Source organism: Hordeum vulgare, chromosome 4H (genome assembly GCF_904849725.1).
Source record: "Hordeum vulgare subsp. vulgare chromosome 4H, MorexV3_pseudomolecules_assembly, whole genome shotgun sequence".
NCBI classification, from domain to species: domain Eukaryota; kingdom Viridiplantae; phylum Streptophyta; class Magnoliopsida; order Poales; family Poaceae; genus Hordeum; species Hordeum vulgare.
In genome coordinates this window covers 114,267,168-114,287,259 of record NC_058521.1, presented here as the reverse complement: position 1 = coordinate 114,287,259, position 20,092 = coordinate 114,267,168, and the positions used below count along the sequence as shown (strand labels likewise).

General features: G+C 42.0%; 1 protein-coding gene across 1 annotated transcript; it reads right to left on the bottom strand.

The window, feature by feature from the left end:
• Positions 1–14,558: 14,558 nt before the first annotated feature.
• Positions 14,559–19,786, bottom strand: LOC123448066 (MACPF domain-containing protein CAD1-like). Its single transcript, XM_045124835.1, has 7 exons — positions 19,121–19,786; positions 18,190–18,428; positions 17,879–18,074; positions 17,725–17,802; positions 16,696–16,882; positions 16,193–16,356; positions 14,559–15,391 (listed from the first exon to the last, which is right to left on the bottom strand). Exons 1-7 carry the CDS (start codon positions 19,382–19,384, stop codon positions 14,756–14,758), a joined length of 1,764 nt encoding a protein of 587 aa, XP_044980770.1. The 5' UTR covers positions 19,385–19,786; the 3' UTR covers positions 14,559–14,755.
• Positions 19,787–20,092: the final 306 nt, after the last annotated feature.

The following is a 20,092-nucleotide window of genomic DNA, read 5'->3' as shown; positions in this document are numbered from 1 at the left end:
GAAAATAAACACAGAACTTACGGTCTGCCAACGCAACTCTCTGTTTCAACGAAAACCCATTTGGTGTCGGAGGGGGAAAATCATCTCTCATGGCCATCTTCATCATCCCGGCGGAGGCCATGACGAGGAGGGAGTAGTTCACCCTCGGGACTTAGGGTATGTACCAGTAGCTATGTGTTCAGTCTCTCTCTCTCTCTCTCGTGTTCTTGAGCAGGCACGATCTTGATGTATCACGGGCTTTGTTAATCTAGTTGGATCATATGATGTTATTTCCTCGCTACCTTGTTGTGATGAATTGAATCTTTCCCTTTGAAATCTCTTTATGTTGGATTGAATATTGGGTTTGAGAACACTTGATGTATGTATTGCATGTGGATACCAGTGGTGACAATGGGTATTCTATTGATTCACTTGATATATGTTATGGTATCAACTTGCGGATTCTGATGACCTTGGGGATCTATACATAGGGGTTGATTGCAGTTTTCATACTATGTTCTCTGATAGAAATCTTGGGGTACTCTTTGAAGTTCTTTGTGTTGGATTGAATATGATGAATCTGAAATTATTTGATGCATGTCGTATAATTAGCCCACGGATACTTGAGGTGACATTTGAGTATCTAGGTGACATTAGGGTTGATTGTATGTGTCATAGATGTTACTCTAGTACCAACTCTAGGGTTGTTTGTGACACTTATAGGAATAGCTCAAAAGATTGATTGGAAAGAATAACTTTGAGGTGTTCTACTACCTACACCAATTTTATCTTATGTTTTGTGCTACTTATGAACTTTGGAGTGATTCTTTGTTCCACTTTGAGGGGTGATCATATGATTCTACTATATTAGCATTGTTGAGAGAATACACTAGTGAAAGTATGAACCCTAGGACTTATTTCCAAGCATTAATATACGTTTTGCTCGTTGTTTTCTACTTGCTACATTATTTTATTTTATTTCCATATTAAAAAAACCTATATCTATTGTCCATACTACACTTGTATCACCATCTCTTCGTCGAACTAGTGCACCTATACAATTTTCCATTGTATTGTTTGTGTTGGAGAGACAAGAAATTTCTTGTATTTGCTTGGAGGGTTGTTTGAGAGAGACAATCTTCATCCTACACCTCCCATGGGTTGATAAACCTTAGGTCATCCACTTGAGGGAAATTTTATGTTGTCCTACAAAACTCTGCACTTGAAGGCCCAACAACGTCTACAAGAATAAAGTTGCATAGTAAACATCAGGAGGCCTGTTGGGGGCCCACAAGGCAACAGGGCGCGCTCGGGGGGTGAGCGCGTCATGTTGGCTTGTGGCCATCAGGTGGCCCCCTCTGGAATATTTTTGGCATAATAATTATTATATATTCCATAAAAATCCTCCCTAAAGTTTAAGGTCATTTGGAGTCTAGTGATTTTTCAGCCTTTTCTTGGTTTTCAGGTCCATGATTCTAGTTTCCAATAATTTCCCTCCTTGTGATATACCTTGCATATTCAGAGAGAAAACGCATAAGAATTTTATAGTAATGACGTATAATGGACAAAAATAACATAAATATCAATAAGATTTCATGATGTAAAATGGACGTATCGGTGGGCTATGCTTTAGAGGGGCATCAGATCTAGAGCAAATCCGGCGATCATCGAGGGAGGTCTGGTGCTAGCATGGTCCGGCGATGGGCAGGAAGGTCGGCGTCCAGAGGAGGACAACTGGATGGGCGTTGGAGGCCTCGTGGTGGTGATAAATGGCCCCGGTGGCTCCCTTCCTTCCTCCGAACCCGAAGCTGCTCGCAGGGACATGAGCATCACAACCGAAGCAGGCAAGTTACGGGATTTGTAGAAAGGGAGATCCCTTCCCTCTTGATCTCCTGGTGCAGACAAAGAGAAGAGGCAATGGAGAGAAGGCGACCGGCGGGGCGACGGAGCAAGCGACCGGCGCGTGACGAGGACTGAGCATACGTGGTGGGCTTCTTGGTTTATTGGAGGAAAGGAAAGGGGGGTTTCATAAAACTATTGACGAGGACAACCTTTCTCGGACGGAGGGAGGTCTCAATCCTTCACACGTCGTGGAGATGACCATAAATAAAGTGTACGATACATGTGTGCATAAGAGAAGTGTTTTTATCGTTAAAAACCTTATTTGCCACAAGCTCCTCGAATGTCTAAACTTCACAAAAATTTACACGAAGTTCATGCACAAAAATATCTTGCACAACAACAAAAAATGGACATTTTTGTACTTCAAACTGCGTTACGGTTCATCCCGTCCGGGTTCATCTGAGCCCGGGAGCCAAATCGCTGCTCCCGATAAAAATGTATTATTTTGTAAATTAGTAGTCAACAACCTTTGCACTAGCTCCAAGACAAAATAGAGAAGAAACACATTTGTTCTCACTTCCTATTGAACAATTTAGATACAAAATATTGAACTAGTTGTATGATTATTTATCGATTGATGATAAAAATGTTTTACTTACAAAATTATAGTTAACTTGTTGGAGATGCAGTAGTCAGGAATATGGATATGTGATTCTTACTAGTGTTAGCACTGTCCATCTAGGTTCATAACCAAGCATGAAGGTCGATCCAAATATGCAGAGCAGAATACAAATGCGGAAATGCACATTCACGTAAATGACCATATAGAGACAATATTAGTGCATGAAGATTCGGATTGTTCTTCACACCGAGTTAAATTGAAGAGGCAAAAATACTGAAAGGTCTTTATTTCATATTGTGAATTTCCATTTCTGGATTATGTCGCTTCAATGATGTGACCATGTACCATAATCTCACTTAGGATGACCATACAAGGACAATATTGTGAATTTCAATATTTGAAGTATTTATGAAACTCGAACCATGAAATGGTGCCCACAAACAAATGCAAGTCATGCATTTTTTTAATCTAATAAATCAAATTATCCTATTCTTTAAAGTAAGCACATCAAACATTGAAAAGTAACCATATGATTAATAAATAAAATTATTTCTTTTAATTTCATGACAACGCACGGACACTTAGCTAGTATTGAACTAGTTATATGATTATTTATCGATTGATGACACAAATGTTTTACTTACAAAATTATATTTAACTTGTTGGAAATGCCTTCGGAAAATAGTGACTGCTTGTTCGGTGGAGTGGGTGTCTGTTTTTAACACCGGCTCCACGTGCGTCGATGCATGCAAGCTTCACTGTCACGTAGACGTGGCCAAGTATACCGTTGCAGGCTTAATTGCTGGCAGGCTAGCCAGCTAGTAGTACAGTACTACTACCAGTCTACCATACATAAGTCCACGTCCACACGACACCCGTACACGAATTAGCGCGAATGCGTGTGGAAAACAACCAACCCGTTTACATGCAGTGCCAAACTAGGCGGGAAGGTCTTGAGGACTGCGTACTGTATGTCTGTATCTGTTCCAAATACATGGACCCGTGCGTGTATACTTGATTTTCAGAGCGAATCTGAATGTGATGTGCAGGTATATCATGTCTCCAGTGAAAAGGATTATGGAGGTGATCTGTGTACGCACATGTACGTGCCCCGTGCATTACTAGCTAGGAGTCCGAATAATGGAAGGACTACCATCTACAGTAGTATGCATCACTCCGTTTTAAAATAAGTGTTTTAAGCTTAATACAACTTTATACTAAAACTAGTATAAAGATGAGATATTTATTTTGAGATGGAGGAAGTACTTCTTTTGTCCTAAAATAAGTGTCATGAGACATTTATTTTAAAACAAAGGTAATACTTAATAAACACATGCACTCCAGCGAATCCGGCCACCCCGGCACCCCGTAGTTAATATGGGCAAAAGGCGTTGTACTGTTTGCCGCACACATAAGAGCAAGTACAATAGTAGAGCCGGCTGCCGGCTGTAAGCTCACGTCATGTCACCTATAGCTCATTTTATAGCTAACATGTACAATAGTTGGTTAGAAGAGTGTATTACTTATTTATTATATGACCCACTTTTCATTCTCACAAAATGTCTAGAAACACGTGCTAGAGCTGGCTCTTAACTAAGAGCCCGCTTACCTTCTCTCTCATCTTCCCTCTTCTTCAACTAAGCAAAAATATATTATTTTATTCCTTATAACCAGCTGACTCAGTTTTATTGTATTTGCTCTAAGTCGACAATAATCCCGGTTAATGCGATTTATACGGACGGGACTACGAACAATGAAGGAGAGTATGTGCCGGTTCAGGACTACATGAAAGAATGTCTTTGGGCTGCTCAGATCAAAGCAAAACAAAGCAACGCTGACCAGATCAGATCTTGGGTGGAGCAACATCCGTGATTTAATTTACCATGTTGGCCGGAACGGGGATTGGATGATGTAGGAGTTGATACTTACTTTTGTACTTTATTAGTAAAAAAGCCCGTGCGTTGCAACGAAAGAGAAAATAACAAACGCTCTAAACGCAATATATTTTCACATGGCATCATATTTGTGTTGTCGACGATGGCTTTAGTGCTCACATAACGAAAACGCGTTTGAATGTACAGTCACTCAAAATAAGATGAGAAATATGTTGTTTCTCCCCACGAGGTTGTTCAAAGGTGTGCATGTATGATTAACGATGTTTTTTCCTTTCAATTTGGTTTTAATTTAACGGATGTTTATTGCAATTCGTATCGTTGTCGGAAAGAGAGAAAAAAAGGACAGTACACTACAAATTAAGTTTGCATCAAAAATAATATTTAAGGAGTATTCAACAGCTAAAAATAACATCCTATTTAGATTCTACATAATTTTGTATTCAAATTTCATATATAACATGTTAAAATCGGAGTTACGGTTTAAAAGATATGGATAATTTTGTTTTAGATAAAATTTAGATTGATTAACTGAAAAGTTAGGGTTTTTCTATTAAAATACGGAGGGCGGGTTTATTACGTGAAACATAGGAATTTTTTTTTTGAACAATGCAAAAAAACAATTCGTTTTCTGACTTAAATTCGGACTGCGGGTTGATTACCTGAAACATTAGGGGGTTTTCTAAAAAATGCAAAAACAATTTGTTTTCTGACTTAAATCCGGACTATGGGTTGATTTCAGAAAACGTCGAGAGCTTTTTTATAAAAGTGACACGACGGACGACAGAAGCAATCAACGTTTTATTATTAGAGAGAAATTTTAATATTAATAAAAATTACCGTAGAACGATTATGGTCAGTGGCTCAAAGAAAAAACTACCGAAATCGCCTTGTTTAACTACTGAGTGTCCAGAACACTGAGTGAAGGACAAAATATACTTCTGCGCAATGTTTTTTTAAGTGTCACACTCGATAAAAAAACACTCGGCAAACATACAATCAATAACAATGTCTTTACTGATGTTTTACATGAAGAGAAGTTAAAAATACAACCACAAACTACCGTCAAGTCTTAATATACAACCGGAGATAGAAAACCATGATGTTTTGGACCACGCGCCTAATATTACATTAGAACAGTAAGTCATGATGAATCGCATATTTATGGTGTAAATGGCTTCATGTCATTTGGTGCTTGGGCAGATGCGGTCATCGTACTTAGAAAGGAATTGTGCAAGTCAAGGGAAACGTTTTCATCAAGAAGACTAAATTCTTCATCAAGAAGTGTGTCGAAACATTTTCTCCTTCAACCAAAGGCTTCATCATTGACAACATACTGTTGGTTGGGACCCGTCGTTGCGGGTCGTTTAAAAGAAAGTTGTACGCATCATACATTCATCTTGAAATTAAAAAATTATATCATGTGAACATCGCATTCATCATAAAAAGAAAAAAAGAAACCTACAAAAAAATTTCTTAAAAAGAAAAAAAGTCTAGTTTTTATTTTTTTTTAAACTAAAAAATCAAAAACATTTTTTAATACGATCAACCAGCATACTTCACGTGGTGTAGCTGGTTGGCCACCATTCTAGCCATGCTTATTGTGTTTGATGTGAAGCATTAGGTGTTGTGGCCTTGAACAGACAAAACGAAACTAGAAGCTCAGTAGTGCAAACCAGTGTTCAAAGTAATTCATCAGTTGATGCTTGGCTACGACCTCGAACCATGGCGGTTAACGGTCTCGGGCGACGCACCTTTGTTCCTTGTCGGCATGGTGCTCGGCAGGGCGCGACGGTCCATGCCGCGTCCAGTGGCTATGCATTTGGTGGTCGTTCATGGATCTGGCAGCTAGCGCTTGTGATTGGTCATCATTGGTATTCATGAGGTGAGCTTGGTTGTGGTGGTGGCGGCCACTTCATCGAGGGGTTAGTTCGTTGATGATTGTGGTTGGTGGGCTTGCCCGTGTGGTTGTGTGTGGTTGTGGATGTTTGGGAGCTTGCGTGAACACTTTGTCTTGGCCGTGATCAGCAATGGTGACGCCTACATGTGTCGTAGACCTTGTTGGAGGCATCACCGCTTTGTTGCTACACCTCTTCCGTATTGTTTCGGCCACTGCTACAACTTTGGGGGAAACCCTAGATCATATGTGATCGAATGATGGATACATTGTTATGTCGCATCCCCTCTTGTGGGCTTCATCTTGAGCTATGGGCATCGGCAAGCGGGACCAGTGGAAGGTGACAGGGGTGGCATCGAGGCTTCTATGGCAACGATGATCTGGTGAGTGATGTCGAAAATGCAAAAATGATTATAGTACTCAGCTCTTCTTTGGCGTCTTTGCGGGATTACCTCGGCTAGTTTGTTGATGTGAAGTCAGAGTTGCGGCAGCGGGGTCCCTGTAGCAATGATGACGGGCAGCGGGTGGTACATCCAATTATCTTCCAAGGTGACAGACTTGCATAGTTCCTCTTCAGAGCTCTCTATCGGAATCGGAGATGCACTGCCCTCAGTGCATGTGGCTAAGGTTGGCACGGGTGTTGTGTTTTCACCCGACCTCTACGGTGAGGGTTTCAGTCAACATTCATCTTCGACGAAGTCGGAGTCGCTTGCTCGGAGGAAGGACGGTAACACATGTAGGGGAGAAGTGATGACGATGTTGTGAGACTGTATTTTGATGAAACCCTTTGAACGTGTTTGTTTCATCTTTTTTTGCCCCGCATCGGTTTACAGTGTAAACAGATACCTTTACCCATGTTTGGTAATAACACAACGTAATCAAGTTCCACTGTAATCAGATCCAGGCTAGTATCCCTCGTTGCCTCTCACCCCCACCGGTAACGCGCGTTACCTCCCCTCGATCCCCTTCTGCCCCAAGCCCTCCTCCTCCCTCCGCGCCTCCCCTCGATCCCCTTCTGTGCCGCTGCCTCCCCTCGATCTCCTTCAAGTCCAACACCGCCGCCACCTCCCTTCGATCTCCGTCTAGCCGCCGACGATTCCCCTCGGTCCTCTCCTCCTGGTCTAGCCGCTTGGAAGGAAGACATCACATCACTCGCCGGAACGCCAGCCGCCGCCGCCGCGCCGCCGATGAAGATGGACGGTTGAAGCTAGCGACGAGGAGCACCAAGGCCCGTCTCCGGATTTCCAATTGATCTATCCCTCCTCCATCAACCTCGTGTCGTGGATCTGGAGGTTAGGTTACCGATCCCTGTTCTTGATCTGGAAGTAAGAAAAATATATGTTCTTTATCTGTTCTTGATCCATTAGTTATTTGTGATGGGCGATGTGTAGCATATACTTGCAGCTCTCTCATTGCTTCCTGTAGATTTGGTAGACCTTTTACTATGTCACAATTTGTGTAGAAGCACATCAGATCAATCAGCACAAAACTATCCCATTGTAGCGCAACGAGTGTAATGAGACTCTGTAGATCAGTATTCAGCGATGTAACTGTCCTTGGATGAGCGATCTAGTAGAAGCTGATCCCTGGCGCCTTGATCGTTGGATGATCGTTAATGTTGGCCTGCTTTTCTGAATTCTATGAGTCACCGTGCGCATGTTCAGAGAATCAGAGATGTGTAATTGTGAGGTTGTGTTCAGAGATCCATTAAAGTGCTGACATGTTGTTTACATGGTTAGTTGTTATTGAGTTATAGTGCATAAGTTATGCTGTTTTTCCAAAATCCAGAACTGATGATAAACATGTACTAGTACAATCCTTTAGTACTAAACGGAGGTTCTAGCAATCCTCCTCAAATCTCTTTCTGGTTTGTTTTTGCATTTCTTCGTTTGTGTACATAATTGGCCAACAATATTCTTAATTAATTTAACATGGTGGATTATTATTTCTGCTTTGGGTCATGGAACATTGCTTGACCTGTTAGTATGTCAATTGCCCATCAAATCTATGACTTATTTAGGCTTATAATGTACAAGTTTATTTGGAACTAGTGCACCATTGCATGACTAATTGCACCTTAATTAGGTATATTTTCCTTATGCTTATATATCGTATTCTACTTTTCAGTTATGGCTCGTCTTCCCTTGAGTGCGAGACGTGGAAGGAGAAATGCAACATTTTTGAATGTGACCACTTCCATCATGCTTGTATATTATTATGTGTGGTTCATGTTTGCATTGGCTTATAAGAGAAAATGTTGGCAAATAGAAAGGAGAATTAAAATTAGAGAGTTAAGAGGAGAGAACTTGTACCGGCTAATTGGTGAGAGCGATGCTATGTGTATAAGTCAACTTCGTATGGATAGGAGAACATTTCATATATTATGTGAGATGGTGAGAGATGTTAGTGGTCTAAAGGGTACGAGGAACACATCTTTAGAGGAGATAGTGGCATCGTTCTTGTATGTATTATCACACCATCTTAAAAATAGGACAGCAGGAAAATTCTTCTATCGAAGCTCGGAGCCGTTTAGTAGAAACTTCAATGCTTGTCTTCTAGCTGTCCTGAAGCTGCACCATCTGCTACTTAAGAAACCTGAACCTATACCCGAGGATTGCACGGATGATAAATGGAAGTATTTCAAGGTAAATAACTACTAAGAAAAAAATATTATTCACCGGATGATCTCAATAGTGGTAAAAGATGCTAATATTTTCACATTGTTGTTTATATTGTAGAATTGCCTTGGAGCGTTAGACGGCACATACATAGACGTAACTATCCCAGCTAATCTGAAAGGAAGATATAGATCAAGGTTGGGTGATATAGATACAAATGTGTTAGGTGTATGTGCACCTGACATGCAGTTCATCTACATATTACCTGGTTGGGAGGTTTCTGCACACGATGGCCGTGTTCTTAGGGATGCCATCTCAAGGCCAAATGGGTTACGTGTCCCCGAAGACCAATATTACCTTGTCGATGCTCGCTACAAAAACGCAAGAGGATTTCTAGCTCCATACCGAGGTCAAAGATACCACTTGGGTGGTTGGACACCACAAAACCCACCTCGTAGTGCGGAGGAGTATTTCAACATGCGCCATGCTAGAGCCCGAAATATCATAGAAAGGGCCTTTCGAAGGCTCAAGGGTCGTTGGGCAATTTTGAGGTCCCCTTCATTTTTTCCTATGAAGACCCAATGTCGAATCATCATGGCATGCGCGCTCTTGCATAATCTTATATTGCAAAATATGCCTATCGACCCAGTTGATATCGACGAGCAATTAATGCAAGAAACACTAGAAGACATGGACGGAGAAGTAGACCAACCAGAATTCATCACTTCTATATCTGCTTCGAATGAGTGGACAAATTTTCGGAATGGTCTTGCTCAGAGCATGTATAATAGACATAGGGCTGCTAGGGCGCAATGAGGTATAAACTATTTGTGTTTGTTCATTTTATTTCTCTATGTTTCTTTTAGTTTTAATAAATAAGCTATGATTGCATCACATTTGCATTTGATTTCTTTCATATATATTTGCCATCTCATTTGTAGCCATTCTTTCTTGTGTAGGTATGGATCGCGTGGATAGCTCAACCACGTTGCGTGGAAGAGGCAGGAACAAAAGGAATTGGACTTCCGATGAGGACGATGAGCTAATTAAAGCCTTGTATGAGTTGTCTTTGGATCTGAGGTGGAAAGCCGATGGTGCATTCAAAGGTGGGTACTTGGCAATATTGGAAAAACATCTTGCTGAGAAGTGTCCAGGTCGTGGTATCACCGGAGTTCCACACATTGAATCAAGAGTGAGGCACTTCAGGAAGAAATTTGGTGGTCTTGAAGTAATGATATCGAAAAGTGGTTTTACATGGGATGGAAATAGGAAGATGATTCAATGCGAGAAGGCACAATATGAAGAACATTGTAAGGTAGATCACTTCAACCACTAAAACTGAATTTCTCACTAATGCATTGTGCTGAATTTGTTTGCAATTGCACCTTGGTTACCTATTGTTGTAGTGTAACTTTTTTCTTATTGTCCATGCTAAAACCAACTTTCTTCTTTTGTAAAAATCATGTAGAATCACAATGAGGCTAAGAGATTGTATGGTGTATCATTTCCATACTTTGAGCAATTGGCTGCTATCTATGGCAAGGACATCGCAACAGGGGAAAATGCTGAAGGCTTTGGAGAGGCAGTCGGAAACTTGGAGAAGGAAATTGCTATGGAGGAAGAAGAAAATGAGGAAGAGGATATGATCTCAACAGGGACAGCAAGACGGTCCATTGACACTTGCTCTATTGATACAACTAGTTCTAAGAGGCAAAAGAAGGAGCCAAGGCCAAAGAGGGCGACGGGACCAAGCGATCCTTTTGCAGCCATGCTTCAAGATGTCAACAACCAGCTAAACAGTGTGACACAACATGTTGGTACAATGGCAACAACATTTTCAGCAGCAATGGAACGAGAAACAACCCAAGAGGACCCTCAACAGAAATCAAGAGAAAAGGCAATTAGTGCATTATCTAGGCTTGCATTCACTGGGAGCGAGATTGTTGACGCTGCAACTATATTTTCTAAAACTCCAGAACACATGAACATGATGCTTGTGCTTCGAGAAATCCTTAGGAGGGACTTCGTCCTCAAAATGCTCTCGGGTATCCCTTTTTCTAAACTCTCCAGTTTACATCATCAGCTTTGATAATATGTGCTATCTTGTGTTCCTTATATCTAACTCGTGCTTGTTGGCTGCTCATTGGCAGATGAAAGAAAGAAGCAAGGTTGATGGGAAAGAAGGCCCTTCTCCACTATTGGTGTGACATGACTGGTGTGTATAAAACCCACCTCATTTTACTACTGTTCTACTTGCCTACTTTTCCTTAGTGCCAAGTTTTGGCTCATCAGATGTGCCACTGAAAATTCACCAGTGGACGGGTGATCACGGTTTTTGCCGCCTCAAAAGTGCCGGCGCGAATTATTAACGCCTTTCTAAACCATAAACATATGCCTGCTTTGTGCGACAGATTCCACTGCAAAAGCTACTGTTATCAGTTTCTTTCTCCGTTCTGGAAACGGAGAAATGTTCAAGTCTGTAGATAGATAGGTAGATGATTGAGGGTGTGGATAATGATGCTGGTCATGATTCATGTGGCGTTTGGCTTAAATTTGAACCATAAACATATGCCTGCTTTGTGCGGCAGATTCCACTGCAAAAGCTACTGTTATCAGTTCCATTCTCCGTTCTGGAAACGGAGAAATGTTCAAGTCTGTAGATAGATAGATAGATGATTGAGGGTGTGGATAATGATGCTGGTCATGATTCATGTGGCGTTTGGCTTAAAGTTGGTGCCGTTTCAATTATTTATACACCATCCAGCTACAATTGTAATAAAGTTGCTCCAGGAATCTTGTTTGTTTTTACAGCACCAGTAGGTAGGTTGGACTTGGAACTGGATCATAACTAATTTGTAAAAGCAAGTGGTAAATTTGTAAAAATGTGTGGCCGAGTGACCAGGTCAGCATTGCCTCTTCTTTCTTCTCGAGGAGGAGCAGAGACTTGTTCTTATCTTCAGTTAGTTATACTACTTTCCTACAAGCGAAGCAAGGATGAGCAGAGACTTGTTCTTATTGAGTTACACAATAAATGAGAGAAATATGCTTGCTTGATGCTGCCAGGTTCATTGTTCTTTTTAGTTCATTTTATTGTGAAATGTGAGCTATCTATGTGCACCGCATATTGCTGGTATATTTTTCTTATTAATTTTACTGGTTGTCTCTTGTGTATTTCTTTATTCTCATTTTAACTCTTGCTTATTGGCAAATAAAAAAATAAGCAAGGTTGATTAGAAAATGTGTTCAGTGGTGTGCCTTAGAAGATGAAATCGACGGAAAAGCTGCTTTCAAGATCGTGAACTTGGCCTTTCTATTTATCCTATGAAAACAATTTTATGAAGTAGTTATGCAGTTTATTTCAAAGTGTGTCGTTGAATTTTTGGTTTGTATCCATGGCCTAATATGCATTTTAAAAATGTGTAATGTCGTTAAAGTTGAGCCAAATTCTTGTTCAAAGATGTCTTTGCATTGGATGAATGTAAAAAAATACTTGTTTGATGAATTTGAAATTGTGCTGGTGAAGCACTTGCAAATTGTGTGTGAAAGCCTGTGTTATGTTTTGTACGTGAAAAAAATGGGAAAAATGCTTGTTGTTACTGTGTGCCAAACCAAACACTGGTAAGGTAATCGTTTCCTTTACACTATACAACCAAACAAAATGATGTTTGTCCATTCCAGTGTCGTTACCTTGTGTAATCAGCTCCCATTTACGTTTACATTACCAGTGACCAAAACAAACACCTCCTTCGTGTCAGTGGCGGATCCAGGACCCAGGACCGGGGGGGGGGGGGGGGGGGGGGGGGAGGGGGGGAGGCTGGGCCCGGGACGTGGAGACTAGTTTGTTCAGGTACTGTAGCAGAATGTGCATTGTACCAATGTACATGTACTGTAGCGACATGGGGCCTGGGGCCTGGCCCAATCCTAGCTCCGCCCCTGCTTTGTGTTGAGGTGTGTGGGGGCATCATGTGTGTCTCGCTCAACGGTTTGTGATGGCTTTAGGGTTATTTTCTGTTAATTAGTGTGACAATCTTTTCTTTTTAATTAGTAGATGAAGCAAAACTTTTGCCTCCCTTTAAAAAATGTCTTGCTAGTCAACTAGTTAAGAACCCAAGTGGTTGTATCCTTATTATTGCCAAATATGTGGGGGTTGTATCCTTATATTTGTTGGATGCTCTGAACTGGCGCCTAATCGTTTGGAAGATCAAAATCTTTGAAGTAATAAGTTTTTGGTTCACTCGAACATATTCTTAAGTGATGCCTCAGTCACTATGTCTATTAGGCACTAGGTTTTTCTCCACTTAGGATACACATAATTTATTCGAGAGGATGAGTTGCTCAGATAACACTTTCCTAAATTTGACAAGGAACGGCCAACCAACTAATGGTGGAGGGATGGCTATTTGTAGCCAAGATCGTAACCCGAGGATAGACATGGTCATTGGACAATACGGGCCTGCCAACCAGCTATCGCATGTGACGAAATGGTTAAAATTTTAAAATCTCAAATTCCTCACGTAGAAGAACCAAACTATTGGCTTCCTAACTCTTTAGCGAGGACCTTGAATAAAGTCCTGAAGAATATCATCCCGAGCACTAAAGGAAAAGATATTATGCTTGAGGAGATTTTTAAAGTCTTCATTTGATGAAATAGATTTGGATTGTGCACGCTCACAAAATACAATCTTCATATCACCTGAACCCCATTTAACATTAGAGATTGCCCTATGACTCACATGAAGAATTAAAAAAAACTACAAAAAGACTAAGTTTTCATGTTCCAGTTCTTGGGCTAATTCTTCAAATGGATGCAGTGAAATCTTCGATATTTCCATCACATTTCCAGGGGTCACATTCATAGATTAAATCAAATCTTTAGGGACTTTAACATGTGTATACTCACAAACACATTAATCACTTAACTATTTTTATCATAAATAATTCAAAACCACAAAGAAGACAATAGATGCACTTAACAGGGAAGCCTTTCTTTTGTTCGCCATCGCTTCAACGGCCTTGATTTTCTTCGGCACAGAAGCGGAAGGAAGTGTCATTTTCATCAATGGATAAGGCATATCTTTTCCGGGAATGGATAAGGCACTTTCTTCGGTGTAAAAGGAGCAAATTTCTCCGCTGGGGAAGAAATTTTCTTCTGTGAGGGGAGACATGTAGCTGGTTTCTGCATTCTACGATTGTAGTCTTTGCTGATCCTCATTATGTTAGAATCCAGCCTCTTACGAGTTCCATTGCAGTTAGCGACCCTGGCATTCAGTTGATCTTGCATTGCATGATGCCAATTCCATGCTCCTTGGTGCGGATTGCTTCTAAAGTCACCTTGTGAGCATCACACTGGTGCACTCATCTTGCGAATAAGCTTTTTCAATTTCATCGCCTGCCTGTTCTTTTCTTTTTCTTCAGCAATATATGAACTTAATCATATGCAGAATCTCTAGTTCATAAAGCGGCTTGCTCAGATCATGCATCCATTCTTTGATAAATTCGAGGATTTTTGCTGGACCCAACGGAAGTGGAATTGCGGGATCCTTTGCTATCACAGCTTGACGCTGCGTACGCTCAATGAGAAGCAGATTATTCTTTTGATGAGAGACGACGTTCTGATCAATCGCAACGTGCCTGTGATCACTTCGCCGATCTTGAATGACAAATATGCATTTACAAGACTGAAGCCCTGTACAAACACCGCGAAGAACTCCACCAAAATTGTTCCGTTGCATGGAGAAAAATCTCATGTGAAAACTATAGGAACAGCGATCGGCTGCAAACAACCGCGTACCAGATTAATCTATCACTTGACTACCAGAACAAGAAAAGTGAAAATCACAACTGCAACAGCACTTACAACACCATATTCCGCACTCCCAAGTTTTCAACGACGCGGGTACTGCTGTCAATAATTCAGCAAGGAATACTTCACTCTCAGAACAATCCTACCCTTTTCAACGCCAAGCTTCCCGCCGGTCACCAGCCAGTGCCCCGGCATGTCGTCGGGGCCTTTGCACAGCTCCGACCTGTCCACGATCTTTACGAATTTCCCTGCGTCGCTCGAGCCAGCGCCAGAGCCCCCCGGGTCCAGATATGTGTTGTTAGAAGGACCAGCTGTTGGACCGTTGCTGGCGGCGGAAGGGCTATGATCCCACAGCGATCTCCGGGTGGTGCAACCGGGGACCCTCGAGTAGAGAAGCTTCATGTACAGGACGTTCTTCAAACCGAAGTCCCACACCCCGAGCTGTGCCCCGGTGACAACGTACACGCCGGAGGCGTCCCCGATGAGCACCTCGTGGTGCTCCACTGGAGCTGTGCTGATGTGGGAGAAGCTATTCCACTTGACAGGCTCGAACCAGCGGCTGTCCTGCTCCTCTGGCCCCTGCCATTTCGCCGCACCGATGGTGATGTGTGCATCCCAGTAAGGCTTGAGGATCTTTGGAAGAGATGCTAGATGCTGCAGTTGGATACATAGCCTATTCTGCTTAGCACCTTCCAAGCATAACCTTAGGCCAGTTATTGGCTTGCGACCCACTGACACCTGAAAAGATATGACATGATATTGATATGTGACCGATGCCTAAAGGGGCACTGTGGGAGAAGTTGTGCAGGTATTACAATGGTCCAGAGACGTGTGCCAGTTTTTAGTTGGTGGTTTGTTGACTTAATGTTTCATATTTAATGGAGATAGCATGACTCAAGACCACAACTTTGGGGCATGTACGTAAACTTGGTCAGCAAAATTCTAGATCGGTCATAAAACATAACACCTTTTAGGTCCTGCAACAAATTAATGCAAAGAGCACTGGACAGAGGATGCAAGGATCCGAGCTGCTCAACAAATTGATAAAGTAACTTTGGCAATTCCAGTTCCTCTTGTATCATTTGGTTGTCCTCTAGGCACAAATTAAAATTGTAAAATGGCATTGTCTCTCAAACACTACAATCTCCTTGCCTCGCATGGAGAGAGAGAGAGAAAGCATTTACTTTTATGTGTACATTAACCATCTTCTGTAATTACAGCAGAGTTGCATAGAGGTTAGTTACATTAGCCCCTGGAATTCAGGCAACAAGGCACTGTATGTTTCTGAGTGATAAATTTCCAAACATACAGTTGTATCAGAAGGTATGACTACCAAGTAAAGTTATTATAGAAAAAGTGAGGTCAATACTAAAGAAATATTGGCACAAAGGACAAAGTTTATCGTAATAGCATATTTGTGTTTCCTCACTTGTTAATTTTATGTTTAATTGACTATGGTTACATCAAAGATAACAATGGCATGCATGCATCAATAAGCTTCTGATGAAGTCAATAGACATCACCGTGATATCCTTGTACCTGTTCTTGGCTGATGTACAGCTTTTTCCCCATCAAGCTGAACTGCAAGGATGGGCACACGGGCTCTTTCCTTTGATGGCGAGAGTGCTCATCACGAATTGGCGCCCAAACTCTGGGAAGCTGGAACTCTAGGAAGTAACGCAGCTCCTCAATCGGAGGTTTATCTAAGAAAAGAAATGGTTAATGATCGCATCAAAATATCATTATTTCTAGAGAAGAATTCAATTTAAATAAATATAACACCAACGCTACTGAATTTGAAACATTCTATACCTTCATTATAATAGCATATTTTTGGGTCAATAGAATGGCGGATTGGTCCAGATATACAAATATGCAATCGATGGACCATCTTTTGTTATATATATTCTATTATTCTTGAACAGAGATTTCTCTTATCCCCATACAATTTCTACAGAAAGTTCGTGCATGCAAGCAGTACAGCAACAACAATTTGTGAAGATACTCACTCAAAACATAAATATATATGAAACAATGTTTACATTCTAGATAAAGGTTGATTGCACGGATGAGATGGTCTTTTCCAGGGATGGCTGCTTCCAACAGAGTTGTTATAGGAAAAAGGGTCATATGTATAACATCAGGTGCTGAGTAAACAGTTGTTGCCCACTCCGAGTGACTTTGAACTAAATCATCTCCTCCTCTCCTTCTGAAAATCACAGTGACATCCTGCAGGATAATTCGTTGGAAGGCTCAAGAGTTTCAGTTTGCTGCACAACATTACTTAAGTGATAAAACAATGATACATGGAAAGAGATGACTGGCAAGATCAATTGGTCTGTTCACTGATGTACTAGGAAATACTAGGCAGAGATTTGCAGGCATAGTTTGTTCTAGAAAATGGCCATGAAATTGCAGAGCGCGCCAACGGATTCAATCATGCAGTGCATATCAGAAAATGCTTACCAAGCACAGGGTCCAGGAGCCAATTTAGCCTAGAAAATAAAGCATCTGCTTTCTGGAAGTTCGTCTAGCAAAAATATATGAAGGGGTATCCACAATAGATCTACATGTGAACTGTAATGTTTTACAGTCAAGTAGCTACAAAACAATTGTAACAGCATATTGATGATGACTGGGTACATGGTGCAATAGTGGTGTGCAAGGGACACGTTAGTACTAAATCCAGATACCATGATACAGAGTGAACTGCTGGCAATTTGTATTTATCAAATATCGAAAGGATATTCATAATTGCAATGGCTGGTTGGGAGGATCTCAATTAAACAAAAAATAAACTCCTACAGGACACTCTATAACCAGAAAAGGTTGGGCATAAGTGCTAGCTCAAACTCTGATATCAGTTAAGCACCCCTTTGTACTTTGTTGAGAGAGACTTAACAAAAGTGTTGCGCTTCATGCACTAGTCAACCCAACCAAAAGTCCGAACTGATGGAAAGGACTAGGCAATCCACATATACACTTCAACAAAAAGACCATTCACAATCAGCATTATCAAAACATAAAGAAGATGCAGCATGGAAATGTTAATTAGGGTGGCATGTACTTGCCTCTTTTGCAGCAATGTATGGTGTACTTGGAGGTTGTGGATGTACTCCTTGGCTGTTGAACCCAAGAGTTTCTGTTTCCTGGCCCAAAATCATAACTGAAGTACAATAAGATTTAACTTATATTCTGGATGAATCTAACTAAAGAAAACCAAACCTTGTTCATTGATCTTATAGGGCCTGAGCCTGTATGGATTTCATTTTCAGTAAACCTCTGATGCCCAAGATCGTGTATATAATTTTTAATTTCCACCACAGAAAGTAATGATGATGGATGCTGCTTGATGTAAATCAAATCCTTCCCGCCAATGGTAATGGATGTTATGACATGCGTTCCATAATTCTGAATAAACCTGTTAAAAGCTCAACACTGTTAAGCGCCTTCCATTGGGCATGAGTGGTGAGCTATATCAAAAACACTGTTAAGGGCCTTCCACTTTTTAGAGCAACCTGCGTGTATTTGTTTACCTTGCGAGAGATGACGGTTCCCATGAGTGTGGCACTGCATGCTTAACTTCATCTACCACTGACAAAGGCTGTCGCACAAGTTGGACCTTATATAAAGGAATTGTCTTCCCCTCCATCCCGAGACTTTTGGTAGCCATGGCATCAAATTTCTTGGATCCAGTAAAGCTATAGGCTGAATTAAAGCTTCCAAGAGGTATATCTCCTGCAAGATGGGTTTTTTTGTTGAAATACCCAGCCATCTACAGTCCCTCGGAAACAGGTAAGGAAAACAGAACACGTGAGACTGAAGACCACTTGAAGGAAGATGGTAATTAACTGAGCAGTTGATGTCAGACCAAAAAACGATTTGTTAGTGCCAGTATTAATAGAAATTTATAATCAAACAAGTGCCGATGAGGCAATAAAAACTACACAGCCTAGAAGAAATATGTGTACTAAAGTATTACTTCCTCCGTTTACAAATATAAGATGTTTTGGATATTTCAATATGGACTAAATACGGACTGAAATGAGTGAACAAATACACTAAACCGTGTCTATATACATCCAATTCATTAAAAAGTTGGAACATCTTATGTTTGTGAATGAAGGGAGTACTTAACTACTGGTATGTGGCAACAGCCTGCAAGAAAGATTATGCAGATTTCATGATGGGTCGAAACCTAAAATCTAAGATAGGAAACAAATATAAGATTATGCAGATTATGCAGTAAGAGCACAAGACGGGAAACAACGAAGACAAAGCACGTGTTCACTAACTCATTGGGGCGCTAGCTTGTGTTCCTACATACGTATAGCATATGCTTAACGGTGCACTAGGAAGAACAGTTCAGAAACAGCACGCACTTAATCAGGCATCTAGCAAGGAATTAACAAAGACAAACGACCAAATTCAGAGACAAACACAATAAAGAGCGTCAGTCATGGGCACCTCGTGGAAGGCGCAGGGGCCAGCGGTCTCCAGCACACCAACCCCACTCTCGCTGGAGCAGTCAACATCCTTGGGTACACCGGGGACAGTCAGCCCGTCGGGCATGACCAGATCCCTGGAGCTCAGCTTGCCGTCATCGACGTCGACGAGGCGAGACCCCTTGCAGTAGAGCAGCCTGGTGTCGTGGGTGGCGTCGAACCCTCGCCCCAGCGCGTCGATGGAGCCCCGGATCACGCGCAGCGCCGGGGCGCACTCTTCCTCCATTTCAGGAACTGGCAGTGGCCCAAGAACCCCCGCGGGTTCTACGATGCGTCGAGAATTCCGGGGAGAGCGGAACCCATCTCGCAGATCCTCAGGTTTTTCAGCGGAATTTCAACTGCCGGCTGCGTCCCATCAAGCGGAAAAGTAAGTCCGGAACGACGAACTGGATGGATTGGAGTGGGAGAGATCCTTGGGTTGCAGCAAGAAGGGCCTGAACACGACTGTGAGGGCAGCTGAAGCAGGTAGAGCGGAAGAGAGACGACGATGGCGAAGGCGACGAGAGGAGAGGAGAATTTTCCGCTGGTGCTTGGGTGGAACGCGGGGGAGAAAAGCAAGGAAGGGGATAAAGGCTCGTATGACGGAAGCAAAGACTCGCCGGTCCTCCTTGCAACTTTGTCGCTGGCAAACACACACAATGGATTTTGCAGCGTGGAAACGCGAAAAGGAGTGACAAGGACGTCTAACAGCATCTCCAACACCAGCGTAAAACAAACGCCGCGCCCAAAAAAATGCCTTTTAACGCGCGCGACGCAGCGGGATGCTTCAGCGGGCGCGTAAAAACCGCGCGCGCGCTAAAACAAGTTGGACGCGCTGTCCATAGCCTTATCTCGCGCTGGTAATTTGAAGCGCTCACTTCCGCGCGCGGCAGACTCGAGCGCGCGCGAACTCTCTCTCTTTCTTCCTCCTTCGCACCGCGCGCGCCGGCGCTAG

Coding starts and splice junctions, on each gene's coding strand:
- LOC123448066 (XM_045124835.1), bottom strand. CDS start 19,384: ATGGAGGAAGAGTGCGCCCCGGCGCTGCGCGTGATCCGGGGCTCCATC. Junction 18,075..18,189: donor GAACCGTCATCTCTCGCAAG/GTAAACAAATAC, acceptor AGCTTTTAACAG/GTTTATTCAGAATTATGGAA. Junction 15,392..16,192: donor TGTACATCAGCCAAGAACAG/GTACAAGGATAT, acceptor ATATCTTTTCAG/GTGTCAGTGGGTCGCAAGCC.